General features: G+C 36.3%; 1 protein-coding gene across 6 annotated transcripts in view; it reads left to right on the forward strand.

Annotated features, from left to right (window-relative positions):
* LOC128678572 (uncharacterized) overlaps window positions 1–11323 on the forward strand; it is a 164775-nt gene extending 153452 nt beyond the window's left edge. For all 6 annotated transcript variants that reach the window (XM_053760178.2, XM_053760179.2, XM_053760177.2 and 3 more), the window contains 2 exons: window positions 5948–7387; window positions 7570–11323. In XM_053760178.2, coding sequence (XP_053616153.1) covers window positions 5968–7387; window positions 7570–8651 — 2502 coding nt within the window. In that variant the 5' untranslated portion in view covers window positions 5948–5967 and the 3' untranslated portion in view covers window positions 8652–11323. The remainder of the gene's footprint in view (window positions 1–5947; window positions 7388–7569) is intronic.
* Window positions 11324–16184: the final 4861 nt, after the last annotated feature.

A 16184-nucleotide genomic window follows, 5' to 3' on the forward strand; every position in this document is an offset into this window, starting at 1 on the left:
CGCGTCTATCTGTCTATATGTATATATAGACAGATAGACGCGACAGAGGTGCAAGGATTTATTTTATTTATTCGGAAAAGTAGGTCTTTACAAAATAAAACAAGATTAATATTGTTATCATATAGCAAGCGGAGCTGTGGTACCGATGGAAACCTAACAAATTTTCATAAATAGAAACGAGATTAGATATTATGTCGGTAGGGTATTAAGGCTATTCAGTATACATTGCTGGTTTTTCATTGCGGTAAATAAAAACACTCATATACTAGGCTATGTTCACGCATGCGTGTCGGCATGTGTCTGAGTTCGATGTGAGTGTGGAGCTGCCATTAAATCATTGGCGTCATTAAAAAAAAATTGACGTATCGTCACATTTTGGCCTATTTTGCGTTTTCTAAATACGTAGGCCTCATGATGCCAATTTTATATATTCTGCGATGAAACGCAAAATTTGTCACGAGGGGACATTTTTCGACGAGGCGATACAAAAGTGCTACAATTGGTAAAGTTGAGCTGTTATAAGCGGCTCGATAACGACGATCACGAGTATTCTGGAATTTCTCGTGGCTTTAAATCCATCGGAAATGATGAGGGAATTGTTGAAGATAAATATATGATATATGGCTATAATATAATCATTTTTACTTTCACTTTTCCTGATTTTCTGTCTGTAATCAAATTAGATTTGTCCTACATCCTACATAGTTGAAAGAGTTGAAATTTCCCACGTCGCTTCAGTTTCCATGACAGTGCATTATTATGATAAGCATGAGATTTGATGGTGCACCCAGGATCGGCTCCCAACGAGGGAACTTCTCAACCGTTTACAGCACGGACATGGGTTTTTGCCAGGCGTTAAATGCCACAAGATATCTCTGAAGACAATAAAAGCTTGTGTCAAATATGACATTTTTGTAAAAAAACTTGTTATTGGTATATAATATGATATCAATTTCTAAGCATAATTATAGACACACATTTTTTTACGTTCATCATATAATTGTAAAAATAATATTTTTTTGTATCTGTTATATAAAATTATATTCTTTTAACCAATTTAAAAATATTACATATTTCATAAAAATCATCTTTATAGATCGTGTGGTCGAGAAGCCATTTTGCTGTACTTGCTTAGTCAAAATATGCTATGAAAATTCATAGCATATTGTGACTTCACAGTTAACGCCTCCGTAATAAGAGAAAGGACACTGATTGCAGTTAACTGTTAGTTAACTGTTAGTTAACTGGTGAATTAACTGAATCAGCTGCACATGCCGTTAATAAATGTTTTCATTGGGACACCCTTCCGTTCCATTTTGTATGGGAGATGCTCGTTCATTGATCCGACTCATTCATTGACTACGTTGACTGCATTTGGAGTTAAAGAGCAACTAGCTGTTGCCCGCGCATTCGCCCGCGTAAATTTTCCACGTTAACATTTATTTTTCCGGGATGAAAAATACCCTATGTCCTTCTTCATACTACACACACTACATGTATGACAACATTTCAAAAAGATTGGTTGAGAAGAAGAACGTGAAGAGGTAATAAATTTACTTTCGCATTTATAATACGAGTATTAGTTAAGATGTTTATTATTCCTTTTGTTTCTTACTTTAAATCCCATTTAAAAAGGGATCAATCTTTATTAATGTCTTTTGTATAATACAGACAAGTCGCAAACCCTGAGACTTCGATCCTGTTGGCATTTTGAGATATAGTCTACGGTTAGTAGAATTTGCGTGATCATCATCAGCCTTCCCTTATCCCACTTTATGTGTGGTCGGTACAGCATGACAGTCTCCACTTCTCCCTGAATAACATCAGAATGTTAACCGATCGTTACTACCTTTTTAGCCATATCCTGTCTAACGCACTAATTTCGCCCCCATTAATTTAATCTTAACTAATTATCATACATAATCCTGACGAAATGACGTCCAAACTTTCGTATTAATTAATAATTTAGTCCCCACTTGACGGCATAGATTACCGCCAGTCATGTCTTGTATAGAGAGGTATATGGCTATGCCGCTCCAGCCTGGCCCCGGTCAGGCCTGACCTTCGTGTCGTCAAGGATGATATGCGTCCTAGTGGAATGACAACTAGTAAAACGTAAAGTATCAAAGCGAACACTGGGCTCCGACGCTCCGAACTTCCGAGGAAGAAACTTGGAAAATTATCAAATCAGATTGGTTTGATTGATTGACGTTCTGTTGGTAAATACCTTACTATTTTTTCGTTCGCTCACAGAACGTCTAGTATCACGGTAGATATCTTTAATTTACTGAAATTGAGCCATCCTCAGCAGATTGCTCGTTAGCCAAGCATTCGTACCTTCGTAATTACATTCTCACGGAGACATGCGTGGCGTAAGTGCGTGTAGGGATATGTTCGCCGTTATGATTGTGTTCCTTCAGTAGCGGCTTAAATGATAGCCTGAGGCTTTTTGGGCAACCGAAAGATGCCTGAAATTAAGGCATATTTTTTTTAAATTAAATTAATGTTATTTCAGATAACATGAGCATAGTATTTAGTATTTAAAGCCCTCCACGGTGTGTTTCTTCCTTATGATATGATATGCTCAGGCGCGGGGAATAGAAAGCGCAGCGTTATGCGAATTGTAAACCTCTCTAAGGTTTAACACAATGATTCTGTTTCTTGAAACAGATGATCTATATGAAAATCTAGACTATATGAACATAGTTCACCACATGATTTATTCCTTTGAAACGCCAAGACACTAAATAGTATTCTAATATTTAGTGAAAATTGATGTTGGCATTGGCTATTAAAAGTGACATTCACAATAAAAAGTCTTAATTTATCCTGTTGTTAACTAGAAAATTGGATTGCTTTAACCAAATTAGAAACGGCTTATTTTGAAATTTTCAGCAAACACATGTAGATATATGTATTGTAATTATTAGCTACGGTGTAGTCAGTTTGTTTCTTTCAAAATAATTATTTATCTCTGCATCATTTCTCAGTTGACACGTAGGTAAATCCAAGGCTTTAAGTCCGACTTCTACGTGTTTTTGTCATATAGTTAAATAAAAAGCGTTTCCCGGCTAACTCTCATCACTTGCGCCACCTCGCGACATACGGGATGATAATGTCCCAAGTACAGCGCAACTATCTCTTTGTGTAATGTTCTCAACGCCGTCGTAATTTTGCCTCCCAATTATTTGTATCTCGTGGGCCCTTGCTTTTTTGGTACCCAAAAGTTCAACTCTAACCGAGTAGTAGTAATAATTCGCGACATTTAATTAAACTATTATATAGTCGTTGTTTGTTTGTTTGTTTTCTTGTTGATGATTAAGATTAGGACATAATGAAGAAATAAGCAGCTTTTAAGTTTATTAGGATATATTTTTAAAAGCGTTCGCGTTTTTTATCTTAACTTACCTCAAAATACACTTTATAGTAATTAAGCTGAGATCCTAAAGTCACGAAAGCTGCCCTAATTAAGTAGTCGCCATTTATATTGTTGACTAATTATAAGCCGCGACCCTGTTCGATATTAAATAATTTTGTTTGGTTTTTACAGACTTTAACCCCCATTTCAGACTTTGGAGATTGAATTAAAATCCATTTTATTTAGACAAAATATAATAATGTAAATATAAAACTCGCAAATAAAACTTAATAAATAAGAAACTAAGTACAAAAGTACTTACGAGTATCATATTTTCGTATTAAATAACTCATATTTATTTAAAGACATTGATGTTAAGTTTTAATATTACGACGACCTCGGTGGCGAAGTGGTAAAGTGCTTGCCTCTGAAACGAGAGGGTTCGATCCCCAGTCGGGTCATAATGGAAAATGATCTTTTTCTGATTGGCCCAGGTCTTGGATGTTTATCTATATATGTATATGTTATAAAATATAGTATCGTTGAGTTAGTATCCCATAACACAAGTCTCGAACTTACTTTGGGGCTAGCTCAATCTGTGTGATTCGTCCTAATATATTTATTATATACTATTACTAGCTTTTGCCCACAACTTCGTATGTGAGTAAAAATTCGTTTCCCGTGGGAATTTCAGGAAACCCCCCCCTTCTTAGTGCTCCTCTACACTGTCCTAGGAACCTACACACCAAATGCCAGCTTTCTACGCCCAGTAGTTTCGGCTGTGCGTTGTCTGTCCGTCAGTCACTCAGTAACGGAAAAGTTTTATATATGTTGATGAGACTTTCAAGCCTTAATATTTATAACTCACGCGATATTTTCGCTCTAAATTATTTCCGATTCGTAAAAAAAACCTAAATAATTTATAGTCAATCAGACTATAAATTATTTAGGTTTTTTACAATTCTGCTAATTTAGAAGCGATTGAAGTAGGTTTGATATGGTGTTGGAAGGTTCCGGATTCGAATCCTACTCGTGTCGTATGAGTTTACTATACATTAGTCAATTTGCTTCCATGTATGAAGTAATAATGTTAGTTTCGACACCTCAAATGTATTGCATGCGATTTCTGAGGTCCAAAAACGATCGTACATACATGAATTAACCTAATCTTAAATCTACATTTAACCACCTGCGACTGATTAAACCTAAACTAAAGGCTAAAAAGTCTAGACGACGATATCCACCTAAGTGTAACCTGCTGAGACCGGCTGCAACTAGGTCTTACCGCATCGGGGTTTGGGCCTAACATATACACATACGAGTATATGATAATCTCTAGTTAATATATTAACGTCTTAGAGTGGTTCTCAGAGCGTTTCGACTGCTGTGGCTTACAATTTTCCAAATTTGAAAATGATAAAGAAAATTGACGGGTTGTAATGTTGATGAATTGAGCGGCCGCAACGGTTGAAACGCTCGACCACTACGGTCTCTTCAGTAGGGACTTTTGAACGGCTCAACCGATTTTAATCAAACATATATCTAGGAACCACCGCATAAAAATTTGCTATCAAACAAAACAACCGCGTCCAAATTGGTTCACCCGTTGATGAGCTACGGTGCCACGTACACAGACATGCTTAGCAGTCAAACTTATAACCCCCTCTTTTTGCGTCGGGAGTTGAAAATGGCTATAAAAACAGCTGTCCTTTGAGAAGTCGTAACTCAGTTACGCGCCAGTGCCGCTCTCCCATGAGCCTTTTCAAATTTAATTATTATCTTTTCTAGGTACACATCAAATAAAAGTAAATTTTGCTTATGAAGTTATTTACGTTTCTGCAGAGGGATTAGGTAGCGTCAGTAGCACAGAAATCGTCGTAAAGTTCTTTGAATATATCCTAACATAGCCCTCTGCCGCGTCTGTTGGCGATAAACTCTAAAACTACTCCACTGATTTTCATGCGGTTTTCACCAATAGGTCGTGTGATTCCTGAGGAAGGTTTCTGTGTATCATTTATTATGTTTTTACCCGACCAAAGCCGGGACATAGCGCAAGAATAATTTACACAACCTTTACTGTAATTAAGTTCAAAAAAGCTTATTCGAAAAATGAAACATTTTTAATGAAATGAGTTTTATTTATAGAGCCCAAGACAAAAAAACAACAATTTTAATTAATCTTCACAACTACAAAAGCAAAAGCCCTGTGCGTTCATCAACTTTACTTAATCTATTTCTGTTCACAATTCGTACGTTTTATTCCTCTGCTCTGAATTGACTCTGTTTTTTATTATCTCATGTTTGTATAAATTGTTTCTGGAAATGGAAATCTCCCTGCTTACATTAACATTTCGGTGACGAGTGATATGCATGATGCATAAACATAATTTTACGTTACCTTTCATCCGACATTTTATTCCTCGCGTAACATACAATTTTTATATCACGTGTTATAAACAACTAAAGTACACAGAACCATTCGGCCGCTTAATGCCACCATTAAACCATCACGTGTTATGGCTTCTATTTCAGTCGCAACTAATAGCTTTTATAGCCTTTAATGTTTTAAAAAGTCATTTCTTTTTACAGATTCGAGAGCACGCTTCGAAATGGCTGGTCTACGGTTGCTTCTGGCCCTCAGTTTAAGTTTCTTCACCGCATCAGCTGACTTCACTGCCAACTGTCCAACAGGCTGCAAATGTGTCTGGGCTAGTGGCAACAAGCAAGCGAACTGCTCAAACATACAAGAGATCCCTAAAACACTCAGCGCTGACATACAAAACCTCGACTTAAGTTACAATGCTCTTTACGAAATCTCCGGCAATGCCTTCGAAGATGTCGAATTGATTAATCTAAAGAAACTTTATCTAAGAGAGTGCAAACTTGAAACGATTCACAGAAATGGCTTTAGCGGTCTCGCTATTATGATCGAATTGGACTTATCGAAAAACGCCTTGAAGACTTTACACGCCGAGTCTTTTAGAGAGACTGTCAAAATTAGGTGGATTATACTGAACGACAACCAATTAGAGAAATTGGATGACGGACTTTTCAGTAATCTACCCTTTTTGCAGAAAGTCGAACTCAGCAATAACAGATTACATCAAATAGGCGTGAAGACATTCGTCAACGTACCTAAATTAAATACTTTAGAATTAGATGGGAACAGGCTGGAATATCTCAAAGTTGATACATTAAGTTCCTTGTCTTTATCCAATTTGGAGGTACACGATAATCCTTGGCGTTGTGATTGCTATCTACAACCATTTAGGAACTGGGTGATCAGCAAACATCTTTATACTTCTCCCATAACATGTAAAGAACCAGCTAAAGTCCAAGGAAAGACTTGGAAAGATCTAGACTCAGGTGATTTTGCTTGCCGACCGAGTATCGTGTACCCTTCCAATAGCACCACAATCAGATCTTCTGATACGAACATAACACTGTCATGCCACGTGACTGGAAACCCACTGCCTGAAGTAAATTGGGTGCAGAACGCTCAAATAATTGACGGTACTTTTAGATTAAGTGACATAAAATATATAATTACCCAAAGCAACAGCGAGAACAACAAATGGGTGAACTTAACGATTCTCGAAACAGAAAGCACTGACAATGGTGAATATTTGTGCGTAGCTAAAAACCAGGGTGGTGTTGAAGAACGCAGCTTGACTTTAGTGGTAACTCATGAGCCTCCAGGAATCATCGTCCCTGCTGGCATGCATAATAACATGTTGCCAGTCCTAATTGGAGTATCTTGCACTGCCGCAATTTTGCTCATATGCTTAGTAATTCTGTGTTATTGTTGTTGTAAAAAACGATCTTCAGAGAAGAAAAAAGCTGATACATCGAATGGGGAGGCGTTGATAGAAGGATCTGTTATCCCGGAGATGGAGAAGAGTTTGATAACTGCAGTAAACCCAGTAACCAAGCCTCCCAGGAGGTATGATGCACCTCCTTCGATCACAAGCGCGGGCACTGAAATGTCAGAACTAAACAAGACATTGCTGGACAGTGATTTTGTATATGGTAAGTAAATAGAATAGTTATAAATTTGTTCGCCGTTGTTCCAAAAATTACACTCCTAATATCTACATAAGTTAGCTATATTTAAGCTATTTGAAATCCATAGTCCCTGTTATAGGAAATACCGTTATTAACCATTTTTTCATAGAACAAGCGTCAAATAAAATATTTCTCAATTGTTTCAGCCCACAACGACGATGAAAAACGATCTCTAGACTTCGAACACCCAACGAAAAGATCTCACGATGCTCTCAACGTAGAATATGGCCGCACAGACGGCCGCGCCTACCCACCTGACTTGCTCTCTTTCCCACCTCGTGCCGCCCAGATATCTCCCGCGGCGAGTAACGCTTCCACCGTCCCCGACACCACTAGACTCCCACCTCAGCTCAATCCAGTGAGCCCAATACATTCCCCCATTTACGGCATGACGACCAATCAGAACCTCTTCAGGACTCTCCCCTATTCACGATCTCAATCCCCCTTCACGGCCCCAATAACTCCACCAGTCGTAACCCCAAGACAAGGTTACGTAACAATTCCTAGACGACCTCGAGTTCCAAGCTGGTCCAGCACGGCTAGCACGGCTATCCTCCCGAGCAGCGAAGCGCAAGAACCTTTATACGATAATCTAGGACTTAGAACAACAGCTGATGGCAGTTCCGTTCTGTCTTTGAACAAAACCGGCTTGGAAGGACAATTCTCTCCTATGAGAAATCGACCATTACCAGCTACGCCGACAAACTACGCGCCTCCTCAACCAGTATTCTATGCCCCTATTGAAGAACAAGAGCCAGCTCCATCTCCCGTTCCGCAATACGCTACCAATCCTAGGAACAGTATCTCTTCGCAACTCTCGACACCTGGCCCCCAAGAGCCTGTAAACCGCATGAGTTGGACGGTAAAGAACGCATCGACTCCTCAACCGGAACCAAGGAAAGCTTTGTTCAATGAAAACAGAAACGCTGATGCGCAGTCTCAAGCATCTGACACTAGTACCTTAAGTCGGAAAGGGAAACCGGAAACAGGATCTTTGAGAAGGAATCCTAGGACAGAAAAGGAAGAGACCACTTCTTTGCCGACTTCTCCGTTGAAAGAGGACAAGAAGAATGAGAGTAGCGTCTCTAACCTGTCAGGGACTTTGGGACGGAGTGGGAAGATTCCGCCGAGACCTCCTCCGAAGCCGAAGAAAAAGCCGGTGGTAGCTGAAGTTAATGCGAACGAGCCTTTGTTTGAGGACGAATGTGAAGATGGTACGGAAGTGTAGCAGACGAAGTTATCATAAAAACTAAGTGCCAACATAAGGTGATTTGTCACAACAGTGAACGCGTCACATCAGTGATAGTGGAAAAGACATGGATTGAAATATAGATTCGGTGCTCGTGTACATATGTTCATGCTAGATTTTCTACGGTTACTATTAAAATCTATGGACCATTGGAAGAATTCTAACAAGTGTTGTAATAATATCCTGGACGTTATCATTTCTGTATCGAAATACGTTAAATTAAGTATTTATTCTGTGGTAGTTTAGTAAGATGAATTTGATCGATTTCGCTTGCTAGATAGCATCTATCATTCATTCTGAAGACTGATTATTCTAAATTGAATATTCCATTATTGCGCAGATGTCAACTTTGTAAAATATCAACTTTCAATAATATTAACTACTACGCGTTTCAAACAATAAAAATCCCTAATGTAATGTGTACCATTACAAAAGAAATGCGATATGGCGTCATGGACTTTCCTATTCTTTATTGAAACACGACAACTGAAACATTTACTTCAGCGTATTTTTTTACATTACACAAATTTTATGAGCTAATGAGAAAGATAGGCATGATTATATTTTGAAACTGAGTCGGTATACAAAGAAATCGATGTCAAAAATGACAAAAATTCTCTGATCTCCAATACAAATTGCTGAACAAAAATATCGGACTTTATGTGGAAATTAGAAATGTTTCGTTCTTCTGTCGCTGTTAATCTTTTGCTTACAAAATATTGAATATTTTATTACATATACTGAGCACATTGTGAACATTTGTGCAAAAATACTATATGAAAACATTTATAATGGTTCTGTTCTGGCAAGAATATAATTAGCACCCAATAGAGCGTTGTAGATTTGCAATCGACACGCGGAGAAGACGAATAAGAATATCTATAATTAATATTTATATTTTATAAGCTTTTGGCTGCGGCTTCCCAATGAATTTTATGAAACGAAAATTTCTTTATCAAATTATTATTTAGCACAAAGTGACTGTTTTACTTAACGAAGTTGACATTTTGCGCATATGTTTACGTTTGACATTCCCATTTTGACCTTTCGATTCCAACTTAAGCTTCAATAGTGTGTTGCTAGGATGACTTCACTAAACTTAGGTCGTATTTTGGAAGACTGATAAGTGAGTTGGCCGCTTTTAACTATTAATCTCGTTAATAGTTAGTTTAAAGCGAGTTTTGTCAGTTGTGTTAAATATTTAGCTCGTGCAGCAAAAGATCTTGCAAAATCATGTGTATTTTCAGAGTGAGATATCCATTAAACTCGAGTGTATTTTTACATACTTGTCAATAGAAAAATTAACGAAATGTATGTAAATGAGTGACGACTGTTAAAACCCTTTCTAGAACTCGCCCTTATGTCACATAATTTTTGTATGATCTTTTAATTTTACATAAATAGATGCCGGTCGTCGACGAGCGAATTATTTTAAACAGTACTTTTATAATGCCCTAAAAATTTGTCATGTCTCGAAATATTTAAACCACATCGCATTTTATCATTGGGCTGTTCGGACGAGCGTCATTTTTACGTCGCGTTAGAATAACGCTCGCGAATAGTTTTCGGATGTATTCAGCTTAGTTTATGAGTACAAAGCCGCCAACGTGGTATTTTGTCGTGACGTAAAAATGACGCTCGTCTGAACAGTCTGAACTTTATCATTTTAGCTGTTGTTCTTACACAATGTTTTTGTATCATTTTTATGTGTTTATTTCTTGTGATGTACTAAAATATTTAACTTCGCCCATTCTAAGTTAATATTATTTTAGTTTTAAGTAATTTTGAGGCTGTAAATCAGTGTCAATTTTAAATGATCGGTTCAAATGATGTTTACCAAAACACAGCATTTTAACGTTGGTTTGTAATAAGTTATAGTTCCTAATTATTATTTTTTTACAATTTGGTACTTTTCTGTGTATACATAGTTCTTTGTTGTTTTAATGTAAGTTAGTGCTATCAGCAAGATGCGAATACCTGTGGAGATTGTCACGAAATAATTATGAAATGTTTTGAACTTTAATTTAAGCATCTTGAATTTAAAAAGTGTGGATACTTTGGATAGTTATCTATATGACTGTAGTATGCTATCGACATATTGAATAGTATATACAGGCGTTTTAAATTGAGGATAATCATAATTTACCTAATGATAACTATACCTATGCCTTATTAAAATCACGTTTACTGCATTTAAAAAGCGTTTCAGTAAAATAAAATATTGTCTATTGACATAATTTGTAATGTATCCTTACATTTATTACAAGTACCAGTTTTAACACTGGAAATAAAGGATCTTTTCAAAAAAATAATTTTCCATTAAAAAATATGTATATTAATGAAAAATCTCCTTAGGATTATGTTGTGAGTGGAGGCATCTTGTATGGTTTCAGTTCAATGCTGGTGCTTTTTTGACATTTTTTTGACTTATTTATTGTTATACACGTATTTTAACCACGGCAAGTACATTTTACGATCATGAACTACGTTTTGGTAACTATATTTTATTCGTCACCGTATTTTTTAAGTTCTCCCGCGAATTGTACAATTTATTGTATTTTTACAATTTTACTGTAGACAACCAGTTTATGTAGTTTTTAAGTGCTGTAAATACAAATATTATTAAAGGCAATTAAAGCTATATTTCCTAATCTTTTGTTTTATTTGAAATTAAAATTCCTATAGACTATTATTAAATAAGATAATAATAAAAGTATAAGTATAATAAATAATATTGTATTTATGAGTACAAACCTGAAATACGCAACAGCGGATTTTCAACGCGACGTTAAATTACCGCCCATGCGAATGACCACCTATCGTTACATAACCGAGCGATTTTGGTTTCACACGGTGGTCTCACACTCGAGACTGCGCCGGTACAGGCGGCATATTATGTACGTGACAAGTGCTGTTCATATGAAGATTGTGTGACAAGTGCTGAAGACTGTGCGATTGGAGAAGAAAGAGTAGGAAAGATATGAACTCCGATGGTCTGTAGCTATAAGGTAACCGAAAAATCGTTCAGAGAGAGAGAGAGAGAGACACTCTCTTGCAATATCCACACCAACAGTGTTCGAAACCGCCTAAAACAGATTTCTTTAGAAAAATCCCGTCAAATTCTGTGGCCCAAAACCCAGACACATAAAATACAAGTTAACGTGTAAAACCATGAACCGAATTTTTCAAAACAATAACCATTGTTGCACCAAAAAAGCCTCAAATAACGTGCGTGACGGCGACCAAAATAAATATTTTTAACAGCCCGACCGCCATTGTTTTCCGATATAAAAATATCGAATTGCCACTAAAACTAAGCTGGTTTATGACGTCGAATATTGGGTAGTAAACACGGGACAGTGATATGAGCACGATACACAATTAATAAAAATCACACGAATATTATAAAGGCGAAAGTTTGTGAGTATGTTTGTTACTTCTTCTAGCTCAGACTCAGCTGGGCCACTTTTTTTGAAATTCGTCATTGACGAAGCTGTATTTATACCGAAAGTACACGATTCCCGTTGGATTTGGTAAAAACATCTGGTAGCCAATGGCGATTTATTATTAAGATGACGCTACTGCGCAGTTAGTAAATAAACTGCTGCAGACGCACACACTAGAACTTTACAACTATAAAAGATATATGAAAAATAAAATTGGCTACAACTTGCTGATGTGGCTTTTACCCTAAGATCAGAACCACCCCTGAAAGTCGTACGAGACAATTAATGGATACAATACACAATGACAGCTCACAGGCAATAACAGCATTCCCAAACAGAGATGACGTCAGGGGGCCGGCAGAGAAATTCTGTGAAAGTTTTCAACAATTTACGGGCAGTGGCAATTTTTTTTTTAATAAAAATCAAAGAAAGCACGTAAGAGCCAAGAATTTCAAGCGATTCGTAAAATCAGCAGTATAATTGATTGTTTTAATTCCTAAGCTCCGTGAAATCGGAAGATTTAGTGAGGATAGGACGAGGCTAATGGATGTGGGAGAATAGCTGAAAAATAGCTCGGAATTAGCAGCAAGCATAGCTGAAAAATAGCTTCAGGAAAAAGCAGTTTTCGCTCTGACTCACAACAAACAAGATATTTTAATGTATTCCTCTAGTCTAGTGTATATATATATATATATATATATATATATAGGTACTTATAAAGTTTACTTAAAGCTCAACATGATATAGGTCAGGTCTATTTTAAAGTGGAATGTTTTATTAAAAACGCCAAGTAAAAATTTGAAAAATTAACTGTTTTCTATTAACTTTTCAAAACAGCAGGTTAACCTTCTAGCTTCCTAGCTATTTATATATGTTAACCGACAATTATTTATTGAATATACTGATTTAATCAGTCAGGTTAAACATGCAAATAGTACTAAAATGACAATGGATTAAAAAGATAATGATTTATGGTACACCTAGGATAGATTTCCATCGAGGGAAGCCCTTAACGATTTACTATACGTTACACGGACATTAAATTTTTCGTCACGCATTCAACGCACCGAGACGTTAAGGAATATCTCAAGTTTATTTGAGTTTTTTTTTTACAAAAAAAGAAATATATAAAAGGTTGAATGAACTGTTATCAAAAATGTTTATTCTTTGTAATAACTTACAAAACATGATAGCTCAAATTATCCTCTATTAGACACTATATACACCACATATTATATATAATAATATAGCAATTTTACAGCCATTACTTCTAATGGGAAATTAAAGGGAGCTACATTATCATAATCGTAATTGTTCTGTCTTTAATGACTACCTCGCGATGTCTATTCTATATCAAAGACATTCAGCTAATACTGAATACTTCAGCCATGTTGTGGGCTGGAATATTAAAATATCTACTAGTTTATGTGTTAGACAAATAAAAAAAACCGACTTTCAACATTCATTTCGCTACAACTTTTGAACGGCTGAACCGGTTTTCATGAAACATGGCTAAGAACACTCGGAATAAAATTATCTATGACACAAAAAAAAAAACTAAACGAAAAACGGTTCATCCGTTTGGGAGCTACGATGCCACGGACAGATAGACAGACACGTTAAACTTATGACACCCCTCTTTTTGCTTCGGGGGTTAAAAATGAATATTTGTAGGGACAACATTTGGATATTTCAATAATGTCATAATAGGGTGAAAAAAAATTAGCGCATGTTTCACTGCTTGTTGTTAAAGAATCTGATAACGTACCTATGTAACATATCGGAAAGATTGGCGTTAAAAATTGTGTTTCACAACTGTTGTATAGAGTTAACTAAGAGCTTAGTGCGGGTTTGCTATTCACATCTCACCACCGAGTCTATTCGAAGTGAGACGCAGCGAACCAATCACATTGCACCATTATGACGCTACGACAACCATGCTATAACGCGATTTGTTCGCTGCATCTCACTTCCAATCGCTTCTATGGTGAGACGTGAAATACAAACCCTCACTAAGTCCTCTGACCAATTACATCAGGCGGATTTATCTAGCGGCCAGCTTATTTGTCAGATTACAGTATGATAAATTTATCAGAAAGCGGTGACCCTTAATATACAAGTAGAATATGTAAGTTTTTTTACAAAAATCACACAAGCTTTTATTTTCGCCAAAGATTTTGTTTCATTCAAAAGCACGTCAGTGCAGTAAACATTTGAGGAGATACTTCATTAGGAGCCGATCCTGGCCCACCATCTGGTGTAGCTTACCATAATGCATTGCCATGGGAACTAAAACTATTTATTAACCTACGAGGAATTCCTTCGTAAGGAGTCGTGCCTGGGTGCACTATTATCATCCAAACTAAACACGTGTATAAAAAAAATACAACTCAATGAAATTACAAATACGTTTACTTTAATTTTTTATTGAAATTTTGATGAAAGTGCACGCTTGTTGAAGATTTTAACACCCTGAGTCGCGTTGGGGGTTAAAAGTGGATATAGTTGTGAATGAAATTAACTCTCCTCAGAAAGCGAGGAATGAAAGGCTTGCATTGTAATGAGTTGTAACTATAAGTCGCACACTCGGCACAAAGGATGGGCACAGAAGTTGTATTGTCTACAAATCTTCTACAAATCTGCATTTCTTAGCAAAAGGTCTTTATGGAATTTAATACTAAAGTTTTTTTGTCACGCGTTCTTATGATACAAGATCTCTCTGACGACAATAAACGCTTGGGTCAAAAATGTTTTTTATTTGTAAATACTTATTTCACTGTTATAAAATTCAAACCACTTTTAGGAAGCCGGTTGAAAATGACGAGTATTACATGAAAGATCTTTGGCCCTGATAAAGTACCCTCATTTGGAACACAATGGAGACAGTATGGCAACTCGAACCCTATTTGTAAGGATTTTAAAAAGATTTCGCGAACATTGGTCCTAAGCTGTAGACATTCTTACAATTTAATTTAATTTGCCGTGTTGCGTTACAATAGAATGTTCTGGATAACTTTAAAGTTTAATTCTGTAATAGGATTGGAAGGGTTTTTGTTTGTTAATTTGTAAGTCCTCTTATCATAGTAAATAAATATGGACAAATAACACAGATTGAATCAGTCCCAAAGTTCAAGATTTGTGTTATTGGGAGGCTTTTGTTTGGGATAATAACTCAACGACATTATATATATATATATATATATATATATATATATATATATATATATATATATATATATATATATATATATATATATCAGCTCAATCCTCCTTGTTTTTGTTGCATATCAGTTGCCGATATGTCTATTAGTCGCCTTGTAAGATAGCCTCGGAGGGATATAGAGTAGAGTGGTCCTATCCTAGGGCGGGAAACACACCTCATCTGACATGAATATGTGGGAAAATAGTGTAATGTTAAAAATACCAGCTTTTACTCTTTGTTTCAAAATAAAGCAATACATTAGCCAGGTTACCAAAGTAATAAAGTTTATTTTATGCATGATGCGAGCGCATACTATGGAAATGTAAATAACTCCACAGCGCAGTATCATAACCTAGAGATTGTATATTAGGATAGACACAACATCTGAAGTTTTTCCCCCTTAAATTAAATAAACTGGGCCAATTTTTATGTTATATACTTATAGAGTGAATTGAATGAAAAAAGGCAGGTTTACCATCGATGACAAACCATGTAAAGCCTATAAATGCGAAAGTTTATGAGGATTTTTGTTTGATACTCTTTCACACAATATCTACTGGACGTTTTGTTATGAAATTTGGTACACAGGTAGAATATCACCTGGAGTAACACATAAGGTACTTTTTATCACGAAATTACTACGGGCGCAAAGTCCCGGGCTGAAGCTAGTATTATAAATGCGAAAGTTTGTGAGGATTTTTGTTTGATACTCTTTCACGCAAAATCTACTGGACGGATTGTTATGAAATTTGGTACACGGGTAGAATATAACTTTGAGTAAGACATAAAGTGCCTTTTATCACGAAATTCCCACGGAAGTGAAGCCCCGGGGCGCAGCTAGTAAATCTGTAACAGAAAAATGCG

Source organism: Plodia interpunctella, chromosome 20 (assembly GCF_027563975.2).
Source record: "Plodia interpunctella isolate USDA-ARS_2022_Savannah chromosome 20, ilPloInte3.2, whole genome shotgun sequence".
NCBI classification, from domain to species: domain Eukaryota; kingdom Metazoa; phylum Arthropoda; class Insecta; order Lepidoptera; family Pyralidae; genus Plodia; species Plodia interpunctella.